General features: G+C 31.7%; 2 protein-coding genes across 9 annotated transcripts in view; one reads left to right on the top strand and one right to left on the bottom strand.

The window, feature by feature from the left end:
• Positions 1–906: 906 nt before the first annotated feature.
• LOC106068550 (quinone oxidoreductase-like protein 1) lies at positions 907–12,186 on the bottom strand. Of its 8 annotated transcripts, none has more exons than XM_056033818.1 (13): positions 12,108–12,161; positions 9,590–9,734; positions 9,313–9,492; positions 5,999–6,076; positions 5,655–5,778; positions 5,126–5,194; positions 4,829–5,010; positions 4,019–4,082; positions 3,779–3,877; positions 3,086–3,219; positions 2,811–2,916; positions 2,502–2,547; positions 907–1,250 (listed from the first exon to the last, which is right to left on the bottom strand). In XM_056033818.1, the coding sequence occupies exons 3-13, from the start codon at positions 9,385–9,387 to the stop codon at positions 1,154–1,156; spliced, it is 1,074 nt and encodes a 357-aa protein (XP_055889793.1). In that variant the 5' UTR covers positions 9,388–9,492; positions 9,590–9,734; positions 12,108–12,161; the 3' UTR covers positions 907–1,153. The 8 variants fall into 8 exon arrangements, with proteins under 8 accessions (XP_055889793.1, XP_055889809.1, XP_055889780.1 ...); XM_056033834.1 differs by lacking the exon at positions 9,590–9,734 and adding an exon at positions 11,420–11,506 and having other exon boundaries at positions 12,108–12,123; XM_056033805.1 differs by lacking the exon at positions 12,108–12,161 and adding an exon at positions 11,816–12,101.
• A 14-nt stretch (positions 12,187–12,200) lies between these two features.
• LOC106068571 (intersectin-1-like) overlaps positions 12,201–14,558 on the top strand; it is a 48,606-nt gene continuing 46,248 nt past the window's right edge. The window contains exon 1 of the mRNA XM_056033864.1: positions 12,201–12,325. The gene's annotated coding sequence lies outside the window, so the exon portion shown is untranslated. The remainder of the gene's footprint in view (positions 12,326–14,558) is intronic.

The following is a 14,558-nucleotide window of genomic DNA, read 5'->3' as shown; positions in this document are numbered from 1 at the left end:
GGATGAAATGACCGGGGATGAAGTGACCAGGGGATGAAGTGACCGAGGATGAAATGACCGGGAACCGTTTTACAGCTTCAGAAACTCTTTCTCCTCGAGTCTATAATGCACTTTTTTTTTTCTGAAGAGGTGTTGTGTTGAAACTAAAGTGTGAGAGACATTTAAGGTAGTAGACTACTAAGTAGAGCATGTAAAGTTGTAATGACTTGGTTGTCATAAAGACGCCCGATCAATAGAACGTTACTCTGGAGGAAGTAGTCCGTTCTGAAGTAAGACTGTAGTAGAATCTAGATTCTCAAACCACGTTGTGGGTGACACATTGAAATGTCTTTTTTAAGGGAACCCTTTGAATCGATCTTTTTACTAACGTCTTTCATGAAAACAAAATGAGAAAAAAAGGCTCTACTTAGAAGATAAAAGGATGTCATAGTTTTTAAATACTTAAATATTGAACAATTTTAATGCAAATAGAACTAATTTTGTCCTATTGTTCTTCAAAAAAACAACTATTGGTACATCTTTGTTAAAGATGAAAAAGACATACTTCATCCAAACAGACGAGAGAAATGCCTATTTTCCTCAGATTATACTTTGTGAGAAAATATCTTTAATTGAAATCTGCAGACAGGACTAGGGGTGAAAAGCTCCCAGTCCACGCCTATTCGCTGGATAAAATCCAAATATTTTAATTATTGACTTAAATACACACACACACATTAAACATTATAAGAAGCATTCTGAAAATGTTAAAATGTAGAAGGTTATCTTATAGTATATAAATGTAATTTACTCATTTTTATGCATAAAAAATAGTTTTATAGATCTTTAACACATTAAAAAATAAACTGAGCTAAATTAAAGCTTTATTGCAGAAGAATGAAAGAAAACAAACAAAAATTTGTGAAATAAATATTTTCAATACTTTTATTGATAAGGTTTTAAACAGCACATTGATAAACAAGAAAATTTCATTATTTCTGCCACTAAACAAATATTTAGACAAACTGAACAAATCTCTAAAAAAAAAATATTTAGATGAAATCATATTAAAAATAAATAAATTACATAGATTAAACAATGAAACAGAAATCACTGTGAAATAAAACATTTCTTTTGCACATAATTATAAATAAAAATGCATTCATATAATAGATCAAAAAGTTATAATATAGCTTTTGGTGGAATCCAAGTCCTTTTGCATCAATACATCGGGTGCATACTGTATTGGTGTAGAGATAATGTTACTACATCTGAAAAAAAAAAAGTTATATACATGTATAAGATAAATAGTTTATAATTAGCCATTCTTTATTCATTAAGTCCTGCTTAATATCAGGAACCCAATAATATTGTTCAATATTTAAATATCAGCAGCAAAAAATTCCTACACTATCTATGGAGGTAGAGATAAAGAGGTATAACACAAACAATAAACAGGTTCCCACCTAAACTTAGGAAAAATAATGTATATTACAAGCTATTACAAGATGATTGACTAATTTATTTTCGACCCCAAGCAGGAAACAACAGAATGAGATAACACATATGTTCTAAAAGCTGAAAATAGGAACTTGCAGAGTTTCTCCAGAGAATGCTAATGAATAATGAAAAGTAGAAAATTAAAAAAAAAAAAAAAAAACCTATTTTAATAGAATTTCAGGGACAAATCTTCCATAAATTAGAACAGTAAAACTAGTGAATGGGAGAGAAAATACAAATAAGAGAAATATTGTCCTGATTTTTTAAAGGATATATTACATAAATTAGAACAGTAAAACTAATGAAAGGGAGAGAAAATACAAATAAGAGAAATATTGTCCTGATTTTTTAAAGTATATATTCCTATTTTGCTCAAAACGTTGTGCCATATAATCTTTCATTACAACTTTCATTGTCTTTTCTTTAACCTTATGCTACCCTAAATATAAAATAGCACACTGGTCTTATTGATTATTGGTTTAATCTTTTTATGAATCAACCATCTTTCTACACTGCTATTTACCCTCTCACATTAAATGTAAATATATTGGCAGACATTATTTTACTTATGTATATATTGATTTAGACCTTTCCTATCACTCTGATCATTGATATAATTTTATATTTGAGAAATAATTAATGCAATTGACAAGTAGATTAATAAGGAAACTATAAAATGTTGTTCTTAGAAAAAAAAGGGTAAGAGCAATTAAAACAGTGTTGCTTAATGAGTCATTAACAATATAGTCATAAATAATTTAGCTAAATTGTAAAAGTTCCTTTTTTTTTCTGTTTCTGATGACCTTTACATAATCTGCCCAATAGACCGCATAGTCTGGAAAGGGAACTTTACTTATTTTCTTTCCCTTAATTAATGAGTACCATAGATAAAGATACCATACCAAAGATAATGCCATGGTTTTTTAAGATTGCATAATATTTTTTAAAGATACTTTTTTAAAAATCCATTTTGTAATGTATAGGTTAAAAAATAATAAAGTGCAAAATTTAACAAAACTTACTTTATAAGTCCAGCAACAACACGTTCCATTAAGTCTTTTAAAACATCTGACTAAGATAAGGCACTTTATGCTGACATAAATTTAAGTAGAAATCTCTTAAGTACTTTAAACTTTTGAAACAGAATAAGGTACTCAGAACACATTTTGCAGGTAGTTTGATTAGTCATAAAAGTTGTATTCTTTTCGTATTCATTCTATCTATACAATTATTTCAATCTTTTAAGGCCTCTGTTCAATTTACTAATTGAATTTGCTATGTATAGTAAATTAAATTACTAATTAAACACAGTCAATAAAAATAAAGGATACGATGATATCGACCATGCTGTGCTCTAGTTAATGTCCATGCTGGAGGAAAAAGGAATGAAACAGAAGCACCTCTAAGAAAAAGCTGCTCACTATTTGGTGGATCCAACTAAGTAGAAAAAAAAGTTTACATTAAAGATGAAACATGACAACATTAAACCCATTTTGACAGAGTGAGTTATAATAATTAAAAAACAACTTATTAATAAAAAAAAAAGTAACCTCATTTTTAAAGAAGGCATTCATTAAAAAAATTTTAGCCTCTGATATTTTAATACCTGTAAATTGGATTGTGAGGTAATCCATTTCCCAGAAAACCCAAGACAAGCTATAATGTCAGATTTGTGTGGTACTGAACGTAACAATCTCTCATCCATCAAATCAATGTCTTCTTCACTGGTAAACATGCGAACTAGACAATGATCAAATAAAAAAAATAATTTTGTTTGATAAATACACCATTTAATTTTCTGTGAGCCTATTTGGTGATAACAATTCTAGCCTAGCCTTCAGCTTTATTTACAAAGAAAAAATGTTAACTAGTATAAGGTCTTTTACTATTTGTTCTATTATTTTCTAATAGGCTAAAATAGCTGTAGAAATTTCTGTAATGTCAAGACACTTGCCAAGAAAGATCACAGAGAGACTAGAATAAAGAAGCACTAAATAAGGAAAGGTGAGGATAGACAATGACCACACTTTAGTACATATTATTCATTTGGCAAACTACATCTCTTCCATTTCAATTTAATATTATAATTAAAAAAACATATATATGGTTGTTCAATTTATTCTATTGGAGTGTTGGAATTTTAATTTATGGATTATCTTTTGTGCTTTATTCATAGCAGTGTTGTGCATTGTTTAAATGGAAACAAAGAATCTGCCAGATTTACACTAAGTAGGGTAACACCACATTACAAATACTTAATGCTTAATACTTTAATAAAGTAAAGCCAATATAGGAATACCTCCATTGTCAACTACACAGTCCACACCCATTCCCCCTGTTTCTTCAGCTACAGAACTTGACATGATGCTTGAACGCTGTGTTAGTTCTATGATCTGAGCTAATGAATAAAACATTAGTAAAAAAATGTGAGATTTAAGATCTTATTTAAAAATTGTCTTTAAATTATATTTTGATATCCCATTAAAAACAAATAAGGTAACTAATGATTAATTTAGAAATTAAAAACTAACTAACTAACCTACAGGTGGTTTTAAGCTTTCTATAAACTGTCTGTCTGCTAAAGTTTTGTATGTTGTTAAAACCTGATGAGAATATAAATGTTGCTAAATATAATTTATTTGTAGTTAAAAAGCATTTGGTTGTTTTTATTTTTGCCAAGAAAAAATAAAATTAAAATAAGCAAATTTCTGAAGGCAGTTGATTTGAGTCTCTTAAGAAGAGGAGCAGAGTTCTAACATGCAAGGAACTATTGTTATTACTTGGAGGGTGAAGGTAGATATTATGGCCTCTCTAAAACAATGAGCTTCATGAATTAAGAAAAGAAAAGTGACACTCTAATTTCTAACATCTGCTGCCATGTTGCTAATGCTTCAGGAATCAGCCTTAATGAAACATCAAGAAAGGAGCCACTTAGGCTTTGGAACCTCTGTCAAAACCATGCAAAGGGCTTGGTACTAAACATATTGCATAGGATTCCATGGATCACACCAGCAAAGTTGAGAGAGGCACATGATGCATGGGCAACACATGTTTTCTAGACACATCTATTGTCTCTCAAGACAGAAGGAGCAATTTATATTATTTGAAAATAATCAATATATATTAATTGATTTTTATTAAAGGCTGGATAAAATCTTTTTCAGATTTAAGGGGAAAAAAATAAAGCAAGATGAGACTCATTCCCCAAAGATAAAAACTTTATTTATTTTTTTAACATTTCTGAAATAAAGAAAAAAGAAAGCAATACCTTCTTTTTTAAATTCATTTTAAAATGACCATTTATTAAAACAATTTAAGGTGATATTTGCATACTGTAATTGGAACTGACCTTTGCACCCCATAACTGAGCCACTTGGATAGTGAGATATCCTTGTGGAGAAGCTCCATCAATTACAAGAACAGTATCACCAGCAGTCACATGACCAAGATAATGAATTGCAGTATAGGCTGCTAGTCCTGTGCCCACAACTGCTGCTGCAACTTCATGGCTGAGGCTGGAAGGCTTTTCCACTAAAAATGCATTAGGCAATTTTTTTATTATTAATATTATAGAAAATTCATTTAAAGTTATTAAGTTAATATTAGAAAAAAAAAAGCTTAAAGAAAAAGTATGCATAGATCATACCTAGATCATACTGATGAAGTATACAGAGGTCAGCACAACCAGATAAATTACTATCATATGGTAGAATACCTGAAATTAAAAAATAATTAAAAATGAAAATAATGAGAAATTTTATTTTTTCAAAGAAAAATAATGAAATTGATATATTATTTTCATATTTCTTTTATACAAGCATTGATAGTTTCTTTAATAAGATCAGAGTATTTTTTTTTTTCAAATATGGCTTCGGGGACTTAATGTTACTGTGCAAAATGCATCCTTTAAAATATTTTAGAAGTTTTTTTTTAAACAACCCCCCCCCCCCCCCCCATAATATTAGCCTTTGTGTACAAATTAGAAATTAGGATTCTCAAAGTTTTAAAAAGTTCTCATCTATATATTTTGTAAAACAAGTTAGATTTTATTAATTTGTCATTGTCAAATTCAAATATATTTTTGAAACATAACATTTTGATAACCATAAACACTAGTAAAAAAATATTCTAGGTCAGATGTTCAACAATATATAAATTAGATCAAGTCAACTTACCAACTACAGATGTACCTTCTTTATAAATATCTTCAACAAGAGGTCCCACTTTAAGTATTTCACCAGAGACTTCATGACCGATTGGACAATTTTTAGTAGATGATGAAAGAATCTGACAATAAGTCTATGAGAAATTAAGAAAAAAATTTTTCTTACAAGTTACCAAAAAAATATAAATATAAAAATATAATAAAATATCAAATAAAAGAAAAAGGATTTTGTTTATGACTTAATCAAGGCTATTTGAACACTCTTTCATGAGTAATTATTAATAGTTTTAATATTCCTGAAATCTAGAAATACCTAATACAATATTAATATATAGAATTAAAATGTGTTTTTACCTTTTCCTTCTGAATATCAACTGCACAAGCCTTGATCTTCACTAAAACTTCATGCGGAGCAAGCTCTCTTACATATGGCTGAAAAAAAAAAAAAGAACTAAAAATCTTGGAGGCGCGATGGCTAAGTGGTAAAGCCAACTGGGGATTCTGCGTTTGAATCCTGGTGAAGACTGGGATTATTACTTTCTATATATCTTTAGGGTGCCTCTGAGTCTTTCCAGCTCAAATTGGTACCTGACATAAATTAGGGAAAAGTAAAGGCGGTTGGTCATTGTGCCGGCCTCATGACACCCTCATTAACCATGGGCCATATAAACAGATGACCTTTTAAATCATTTGCCTCATAGATCACATGTTCTGAAAGGGAAACTTTATTTACTTTACTAAAACTCTATTTTTTGTTCATTTTGATATATTTGGGAGAGTGAGGCAGCACGTAGAAGAGATACCAAATTTGTATAAATACAATATGTACATTTCTGCACAGTCTCATTTGAGTCCTTATTTATGTTTGTCCAGAACACTTTTAAATCCATCAATAAAATGGCATGCATTAAAACACTACCCCACCTCTAACAATTTTTTAAACCCTAAAATGCTATAAGTCTGCTTTTTTGTCTCTTTCAACCTTCCAGGGAACAGCCCAGCAACCCCCTATTATAGAGTATGCACTTACACTTCTTAGACAGTTGTAGCCCGCATTACAATGCCCCCTCGACACAATATTTTTTAAAATGACATGCCCCTCCCTCAATACTTTTTGGCTCTTGTATTTTCCAATGGAATGGCTGTCCTTAAATTCAAAACCAGATTGACAATACTGTGGTCCAGCAGCATTTTAAGGCAAGCATCCATACAGCCAAAACAAGACGTTTTCCTGGAGCTGACATTGGAAGCAACCATGACCTTGTTACAACTAAAAAAAGGTAACAAAACAAGGACTAGATGGATAAAATTTGACCTGAATATGCTGAAAGATCCCCATGTAGCTGCCATATTCGAGGCACAAGAAGGACGCTATGCAGCCCTCAATATCTTGGACTCCAATGTTCAGGATATCAAAACACAAGTCAATATGCTAAACACAGCAATCACAGATACAGCCCTGGAACTACTAGGGAAACTCCGCCTGCAAAAAAACCCTGAGTAACTGAGGATATACTCCAGCTCTGTGATAAGCGATAAGCTAAAAGGGAAAAAGTTGCCTGACTCCAAATATGTCCACAAATACATACTGATTAAAAAGGAAATTAAAGAAGCAAAGAAGAAGTGGAAAGAGAATAAGTGTCAAGAAATTAAGCAGGGACTAAACAGTAAAAAATGGTAAAGGACCTCATTACCTAACAGCATGGAAGAACTAACAAAATACAAGACAAAAACAATAGATGTGTAACTGAGGGAAAGGATAAGAAGATGGACAGAATAACTGTTCAGAGTTGTATAACTTAAAAATCTCAGGAGATACAGAGATACTAAATATCCCGGCAGTATCTAACATAAACGATTTTCCTATTCTTCACTCTGAAGTAGCATCAGCAGTGAAAGTCCTGAAAAAGGGAAACATTCCTGGTGAACTTCTACATGCTGGATGAGAAACTATGATAAATGCACTTTTTAAGATTTGCAGCAAGATCTGGCAGTCAGGAGAAATGGCCCAAGCCATGGACCCAATCACTCATCATCACTCAAAGAAAGGCAATTTAATTTACAACTTTGTCAAACTACCACACCATCAGCCTCATAATCCATCCCAGCAAAGTCCTGTTAAAAATTATATTATTATATTGAATTCTATTAAACCGCTAAAACCAATAGCAGACAAAATTATTTCAAGGAGGTTTTAGACAAGGTCGCAGCACAACAGAACAAATCCTAAAACTCAGAATACTCTATGAGAAATACCTAAAACACCAAGAGAATCTTATCCATATCTTTATTGATTTCAAGAAAACTTTTGACTTGGGCATTCTGGGCAACAATGGAAATGTACAACATAAATAAAAAAATAATAAAAGTAATCTACAAGGAGGCCATTAGTGATGTGTACTTCAACAATAATATTGGGGACTGGTTTAAAACCACAGTTGGAGTAAGACAAGGCTGCCTACTCTCAACACTTTTCCTTGAAAATCAAAGGATTCATTGATGATATAGATTGCCTAGCAGGTACAGAAGAACTAGCTGACTTTGTGATGGGAAGCGGACAAGACTTCTAACTTCCACAGCTAATGGTTATCAATGCAGAAAAATACAAATTATGACCAACAGCGCTTTAAAAGGGGCGTCAGTATTGGAAATGAAAAGCAGACAAGTGTCAGTTTCAAATACCTCAGAGCTAACATCTCAGATAAGGGAATGAAACCTGAACTACTGGCCCGAATTGCACAGTCCACAGCAGCACTAGCAAAATTCAAAATAATATGGAAAGAAAAAGGCATAGCCCTTGACACCAAAATCAGACTGATAATGGCCACATTCTTATATGCTTGCGAGCCTTAGACACTGACTGCAGAACTAGAGAAAAAGATTCTAGCAATGGAATTGAGATGCTACAGAAGGATCCTAGGTATCACATTTAAAAACGCATTACAAATGAAGACTTTAGAGACAAGGTTATTACAGTGATTGGACCCACAATGACCTGCTAAGTATTGTAAAAAAAACAAAAAACAACAGAACTATGGCCATATTTCATATTCGGGGCTTGCAAAGACCTTCCTACAGGGAAAAGTACCGGAAAAAAAAAAAAAGAAAAGGCAGACAGAGAAAGCGGTGGGAAGATAACAATTTAACATAAAAGAATGGAGAAAGACAATTGACAAATCTTGCATGGTGCCCTAACTGTCCAACAGACTAAAGGATAGATGAAGGTGGTGAAGATCAGTATTTTAAAATTTATATTGTATTATATAATATATATTAGTACATAAACAATATCTACATTTTAGTGGAGGAGAAAATTAGACCAGACTTAAACAAAAAAAAAAACAACAAGAAGAGAAAATCTTTATTGACAAAGAAAGCAATGAGAAGATAATATAAAAGAACGGACAGGCCTGTCATTGAAAGAAATTCTATCCAAGGCAAAATACAGAGAGGAATGGAGAGAAATGGTCAATAGGTCTTGTGTGGTGCCCCAGTGGTCTTTAGAAGGGATATAGATAGGTGAAGATCTATAAATCTCCAAGGAAAGATGAGCGTTGCTTCAAATAATTATATTTGAATTTATTTTTAGCATTAAAAATTCAATAGCTGAAAAATTGTTAAATAAAAATAAATGTTCCTATAAATATCCTTTATCCATATTAACTTACTTCACTGGATATAAAAAGAGTAGTGCCTTGAACTTGGTTAGAAAAATTTCCTCTCAGAGCCTGTATTGCAGCCATTACTAGAATCTAGACTCTAGATCAAGTTCTAGTGGTAGAGTAGAGTTAGAGCCTAAGTCAACTAAGTGGCACAAGCTGCTGTTAAAATTCCAAATGTTACAAAACCTGTGTTGAAATAAAGTGACAACATGAGTGTCTTTCTACTCTAGTCTACTAGATCATCATGAACTTGATCTAGACTAGAAATAGAAAAAATTCTTACAAGTACTCCTTCTGCTCAGGATAAGTAATCTTTATCAGCCAGGAAAGCCAACAACATAGCAGAGTTTAAGTTATTTAAAACATTAATTAGCATGCATAACTAGATTGACACATGATGCGTAGGAACTTCTTTTTTGAAGTAACGGCTGTAATATATAAGTTATATAAGAATAAAGAATTCTAGAATTTAGATTCTAGGTCTATAACTCATCTTCATATTTTACAAATAAATAATGGTTTAAAGTAGGTACTTCGCTAAACTGACCTAGATCCATTTTTTTTATCTCCCAAAAAATGGCAAAAATGTGTGTCAGTACATTTTAGGGGTGGTCATTTCCATCAAAGTTTTAGCACATTATTTTTTATATCAGGACTAATTGTAATTACTTTTTGTAAACCTAAGATATTGGAGATCATTTTTATTTGCTTTTGAAGCCAATCTGTTAAATTTTTCTTAAATTTATATGAGAAAGTTGACATATTTAAAACTATTTTCCTATTAAAGATACAAGAATGTTGTTTGTTACAATAATTTATCATATTAAGAAATGTGATTTCAAATTTCATTAAATTCTGCTGGCACACTTTAAAGATATTTGATATTAAAATTAACAAAGACAAAGAAGCGTAAAAATATTTTTAAAAATAAAATAAAAGTGTTTAAAGATACAACAATCTTACTAATTCTATGGAATTCAGCATGCTAATATTTAAGTTTTTACAAATCATGCATGTTAATCAATGACTTATTTTCTGCTAGGTCATTGTTTTTTCTGGCTTACTCAGCAACCCATTCCATGCTCTAAATATAATAGAACTAAGGAAGGAGCATTTGTACAAATTTGTCTTAGCATATGGAACAAGGAATGTATGTGCCTTTATCTGAGTGTCTTGCTGAGTATTTTATTAGGTTTTGTTTTTGTAATTGAAGATTATGGTTCAGCGTTTTATCATATTTTATGTATTGATAGATCTAATAGCTAATTTACTTTTAAGTCATCTATCATGAGAGGTTTCTAAATTTAGTGATTTTAATAAACTGAGTAAAGGCAAAGGTGTTACTTTAATCCAGTCATGTCAAATGTGAATATTGGTTTGTTATGAGTCTCACTGCTCAATTTTGTGTCTGTCTCTATATATAATCTAAGTTATGAAAGTAGATCTAGCACTAGTTACAAGTAGATCAGACCTGTCAACAGATTTACAGCCCATAGCAGAATTGACAAGAAAGAACACACCATTTGTTTGGTCTGATCAGTGCACACGAGCTTTCAACAAGATAAAACAGAAAAATACTGACTCATGGCACACTGATATATCTAGACCCTAACAAAGAGCTTACATAAACATTATTCGAGGTGAAAATGGTGCTGTATATCAAAGAAAAAGAGTGCATATCAACTCAGCAAAATAAAATTGGTATCATTAATCATTTGAAAGCATTTCTCAAGCTCTAACAAAGTAGAGTAGCTTATTCAACTCTATTGCATTATAAAATATAATATAATATATAATCATTTTGAAATTTTTACCAAAGTACCTAATACTAATAATAGCCAGTGCCAGTATTTAATAGTAGTATTAGTACTAATAATTATGACTTATTTATGACTAATACTTATACAGCATCAGTAACTTCAGTATACTGAGTATATAGCTATATATCTACGCGGACTACAGTTATTTTACTTATTACTTACTAAGGCTAAGCCCTAACCTAAAAGCCTAGGGCTAGGCCTAGGCGTAATAAGCTACTTTCACTTTGTCACTAAGTCTAAGTTGACTAAGTCAAAGTGACACTAGTCTAAGTCTAATACTTCTGAATACTCACTACTAACTCAGAACTGAGAATAGTCATGCCAGTCATGGTCATGAATAGTGACTACACTGGTCTGTAGACTAGAGCTGTCTATTTAGTCTATGATAATAATAATTTTATATATCTAGACTCTCTTACTCTCTGTTATATTATTTAGATCTATATCAAATATTATTTATTTACTAGTATTACTATTACATACTACTAGACTCTAGATTCTATATGATAAAATTAAAAATATGATTACTAATTCTAGATCTACACTAATTGTGACTACTAATAATTCTATAGACCAGAGTGTCGAGTGTCTACACTGTCACTACACTGTCTAGCTAGAGTGACTATAGATCTAGATCTAGAGGACTAGAGGATAGTAAATCAGTAATCTCTATACTCTCACAGACTCACTCTACTAGTAACTAGACTCTACTCATTTACTGCTGTTTGAAGACAAGTGTTTGTCTCTACTGAGTAACTGACTCTAGAAAGTCTAGACTAGAGTAGAGTAGTAGTTGACTAGTAGAGACAGACCGCCACCGTGACCATCTACTGATCTAGTCTAGTACTAGTAGACAGATCTAGATTCTAGTACTATATCTAGATATGGTGTAGATATCTATAGTTATAGATTCTAGATCTAGATTTAAAGATTCTAGTAGATTCTAGATCTAGTAGATGATATTTCTACAGACTACAGTACATTTGAATTTATTGACTGCATTTATTTACACAACACTTCCAATCTGATTTTTTAAAGTTCCAAAACACGCCCCCCTGACCTTTCCCATAATGCCCAGGAAATATTATGTGTCTTTTACCCGGTTCAGTCTGTACACAGAGATAATTATATTGATTGTTTTGGGGCGTTACACTTTAGAATACTTTAGATCTAATATAAAGTTTAGATCACATTTAAAGGTTGTTACTTAATGATAGACGATGTGTATGTTCGATAGTGCAATATTAAATATAAAGCTTAATAGATCTAGCCTTGGAGACTATACTGAATAACTCAGTATTAAAACTTACTCTTGACTCTTAGTAAAAACTGTCACTGTCTCTAGACTGAGACTCTAGACTTAAGTCTAGACTATAAACTTAGAACTATAGCCTACTCTAAATAGATCTAGTGACTATCTATAATAATAATCTATAATTATAATTAAATAATAATAATTAGATTTAGATCTAATAGAATTTATAGATCATCTATAGTCACTATAGATCTAGTAGTGTTCTTTTGTATGTATCATGACTAGAATCTAGATTCTAGATCTAATAAATCTAAGTCTATTATAATAAATAATAATTATTCTATATTTCTATATTATAAACTAGATCCAGACTCTATATTCTAGACTGCTTGATTTGACTATTTAAAGGTAATAGGCGATATTATGCCGCCCACGCCTGATCCGGTTCTTTCTGTGGTCCTATCGTAGACCATAGGCTCATCGTCATAAACCTACCCTCCAAAGCTGTACCATCGCAAATTAATATTAAGCCGAAAAAAAAAAATTTAGTTTTTACGGTTCCTTATTATTGCTGTAATAGAGGCAACGCCATATTGTTATGATGTTCTGGAGAGGAAGTAAAGAAAAAAATGTCACTGAACTATATATCGTTTGGAGCACTATATTATAGTTTAGGATTAGGTTTAGTAGGATCAAAATAAAAGGTTTACTGCTAGGTTTAGGGTTAGGTTTAGAATAAGAATTAGGTATAGAATTAGGGTTAGGTTTAGAATTAGGTTTAGGGTTAGTATTTAGGTTTAGGTTTAGTACTAGGTTTAGGGAATTAAGTTTAGGGTTAGGTTTAGTATTTAGGACTAGGTTTAGGGATAGGGTTAGTGCTAGGTTTAGGGTTAGGTTTAGTATTTAGGTTTAGGGTTAGTGCTAGGTTTAGGGTTAGGTTTAGGGTTAGTGCTAGGTTTAGTATTTAGGTTTAGGGTTAGTGCTAGGTTTAGGGATAGGGTTAGTGCTAGGTTTAGGGTTAGGTTTAGTATATTTAGGTTTAGGGTTAATGCTAGGTTTAGGGTTAGGTTTAGGGTTAGTGCTAGGTTTAGGGTTAGATTTAAGGTTAGGGTTAGGTTTCACTAAACCTATTCTAAACCTAACCCTAATCCTAAAACTAACAACTAACCCTAATTCTAAACCCAAACCCCTAACCCTAAACCTAGCAGTAAACCTAACCCTAATTCTAAACCTAATCTTAAACCTAGCACTAAACCTAACCCTAATTCTAACCCTAAACCTAATTCTAACCCTAAACCTAATTCTAAACCTAATAATCCTAAACCTAACCCTAAACCTAATTCTAACCCTAACCCTAATTCTAATCCTAAACCTAATTCTAACCCTAATTCTAAACCTAACCCTAAACCTAATTCTAACCCTAACCCTAAAGCTAGCACTAAATCTAAATTTTGATCATACTAAATTCCATCAAAATAATGTATAGTTCAGTGATACTTGCTCTTAGTTTATTGTTTTTTAAACTTCTGGGATGGAGAGTTACATCCTCTTAAGAACGCCATAAACAAAATGGTGTATTTTTCATTACAACAATGATAAAAGAACTTGAAAACTAAAATTGTTTTTTTCGGCTTAATATTAATTTGCGATGGTACAGCTTTGGAGGGTAGGTTTAGGAGCTTATTGTCTACAGTAAGACCACAGAAAGAACCGGATCAGGCGTGGGCGGCATAATATCGCCTATTACCTATTTAAAAAAAGTATACATTTATTTTCTAGATTTAAAAAAAGGGGTGAGATTGATCTGAATTCCAACTTGTGGGCTAAACTAAAGGCTTCTCAAGCTAACACGGTAACCACTATGTTAGCGAAGAGTTTATGAACATGGAAATTAGTATACTTACTTATCTATTGTTCTATTTCACATTTGTATTACTCAGACAACAAACTAAAATAAAGGGGACTAATTCAGCTTATATCACCACTTCAGTCAAGTACTATTTCTTTCCCAACAAAATAATTTATTACCATTAGTTAATTAACTAATTGCAGACCTGCCTACCGTTACGCAAAATGCGTATTCGTTACGCAAAAATGACAATCAATACGCATTTAACCCGTCGCGTTACGCATTTCGTATCCCTTTTTTTTCCCTCTCTTGACTAGCTTACGAGCGG

This window comes from Biomphalaria glabrata, chromosome 1, assembly GCF_947242115.1.
Source record: "Biomphalaria glabrata chromosome 1, xgBioGlab47.1, whole genome shotgun sequence".
NCBI lineage: Eukaryota > Metazoa > Mollusca > Gastropoda > Planorbidae > Biomphalaria > Biomphalaria glabrata.
The sequence above is the reverse complement of the archived record's forward strand: the minus strand, read 5'-3'. Positions and strand labels throughout refer to the sequence as shown.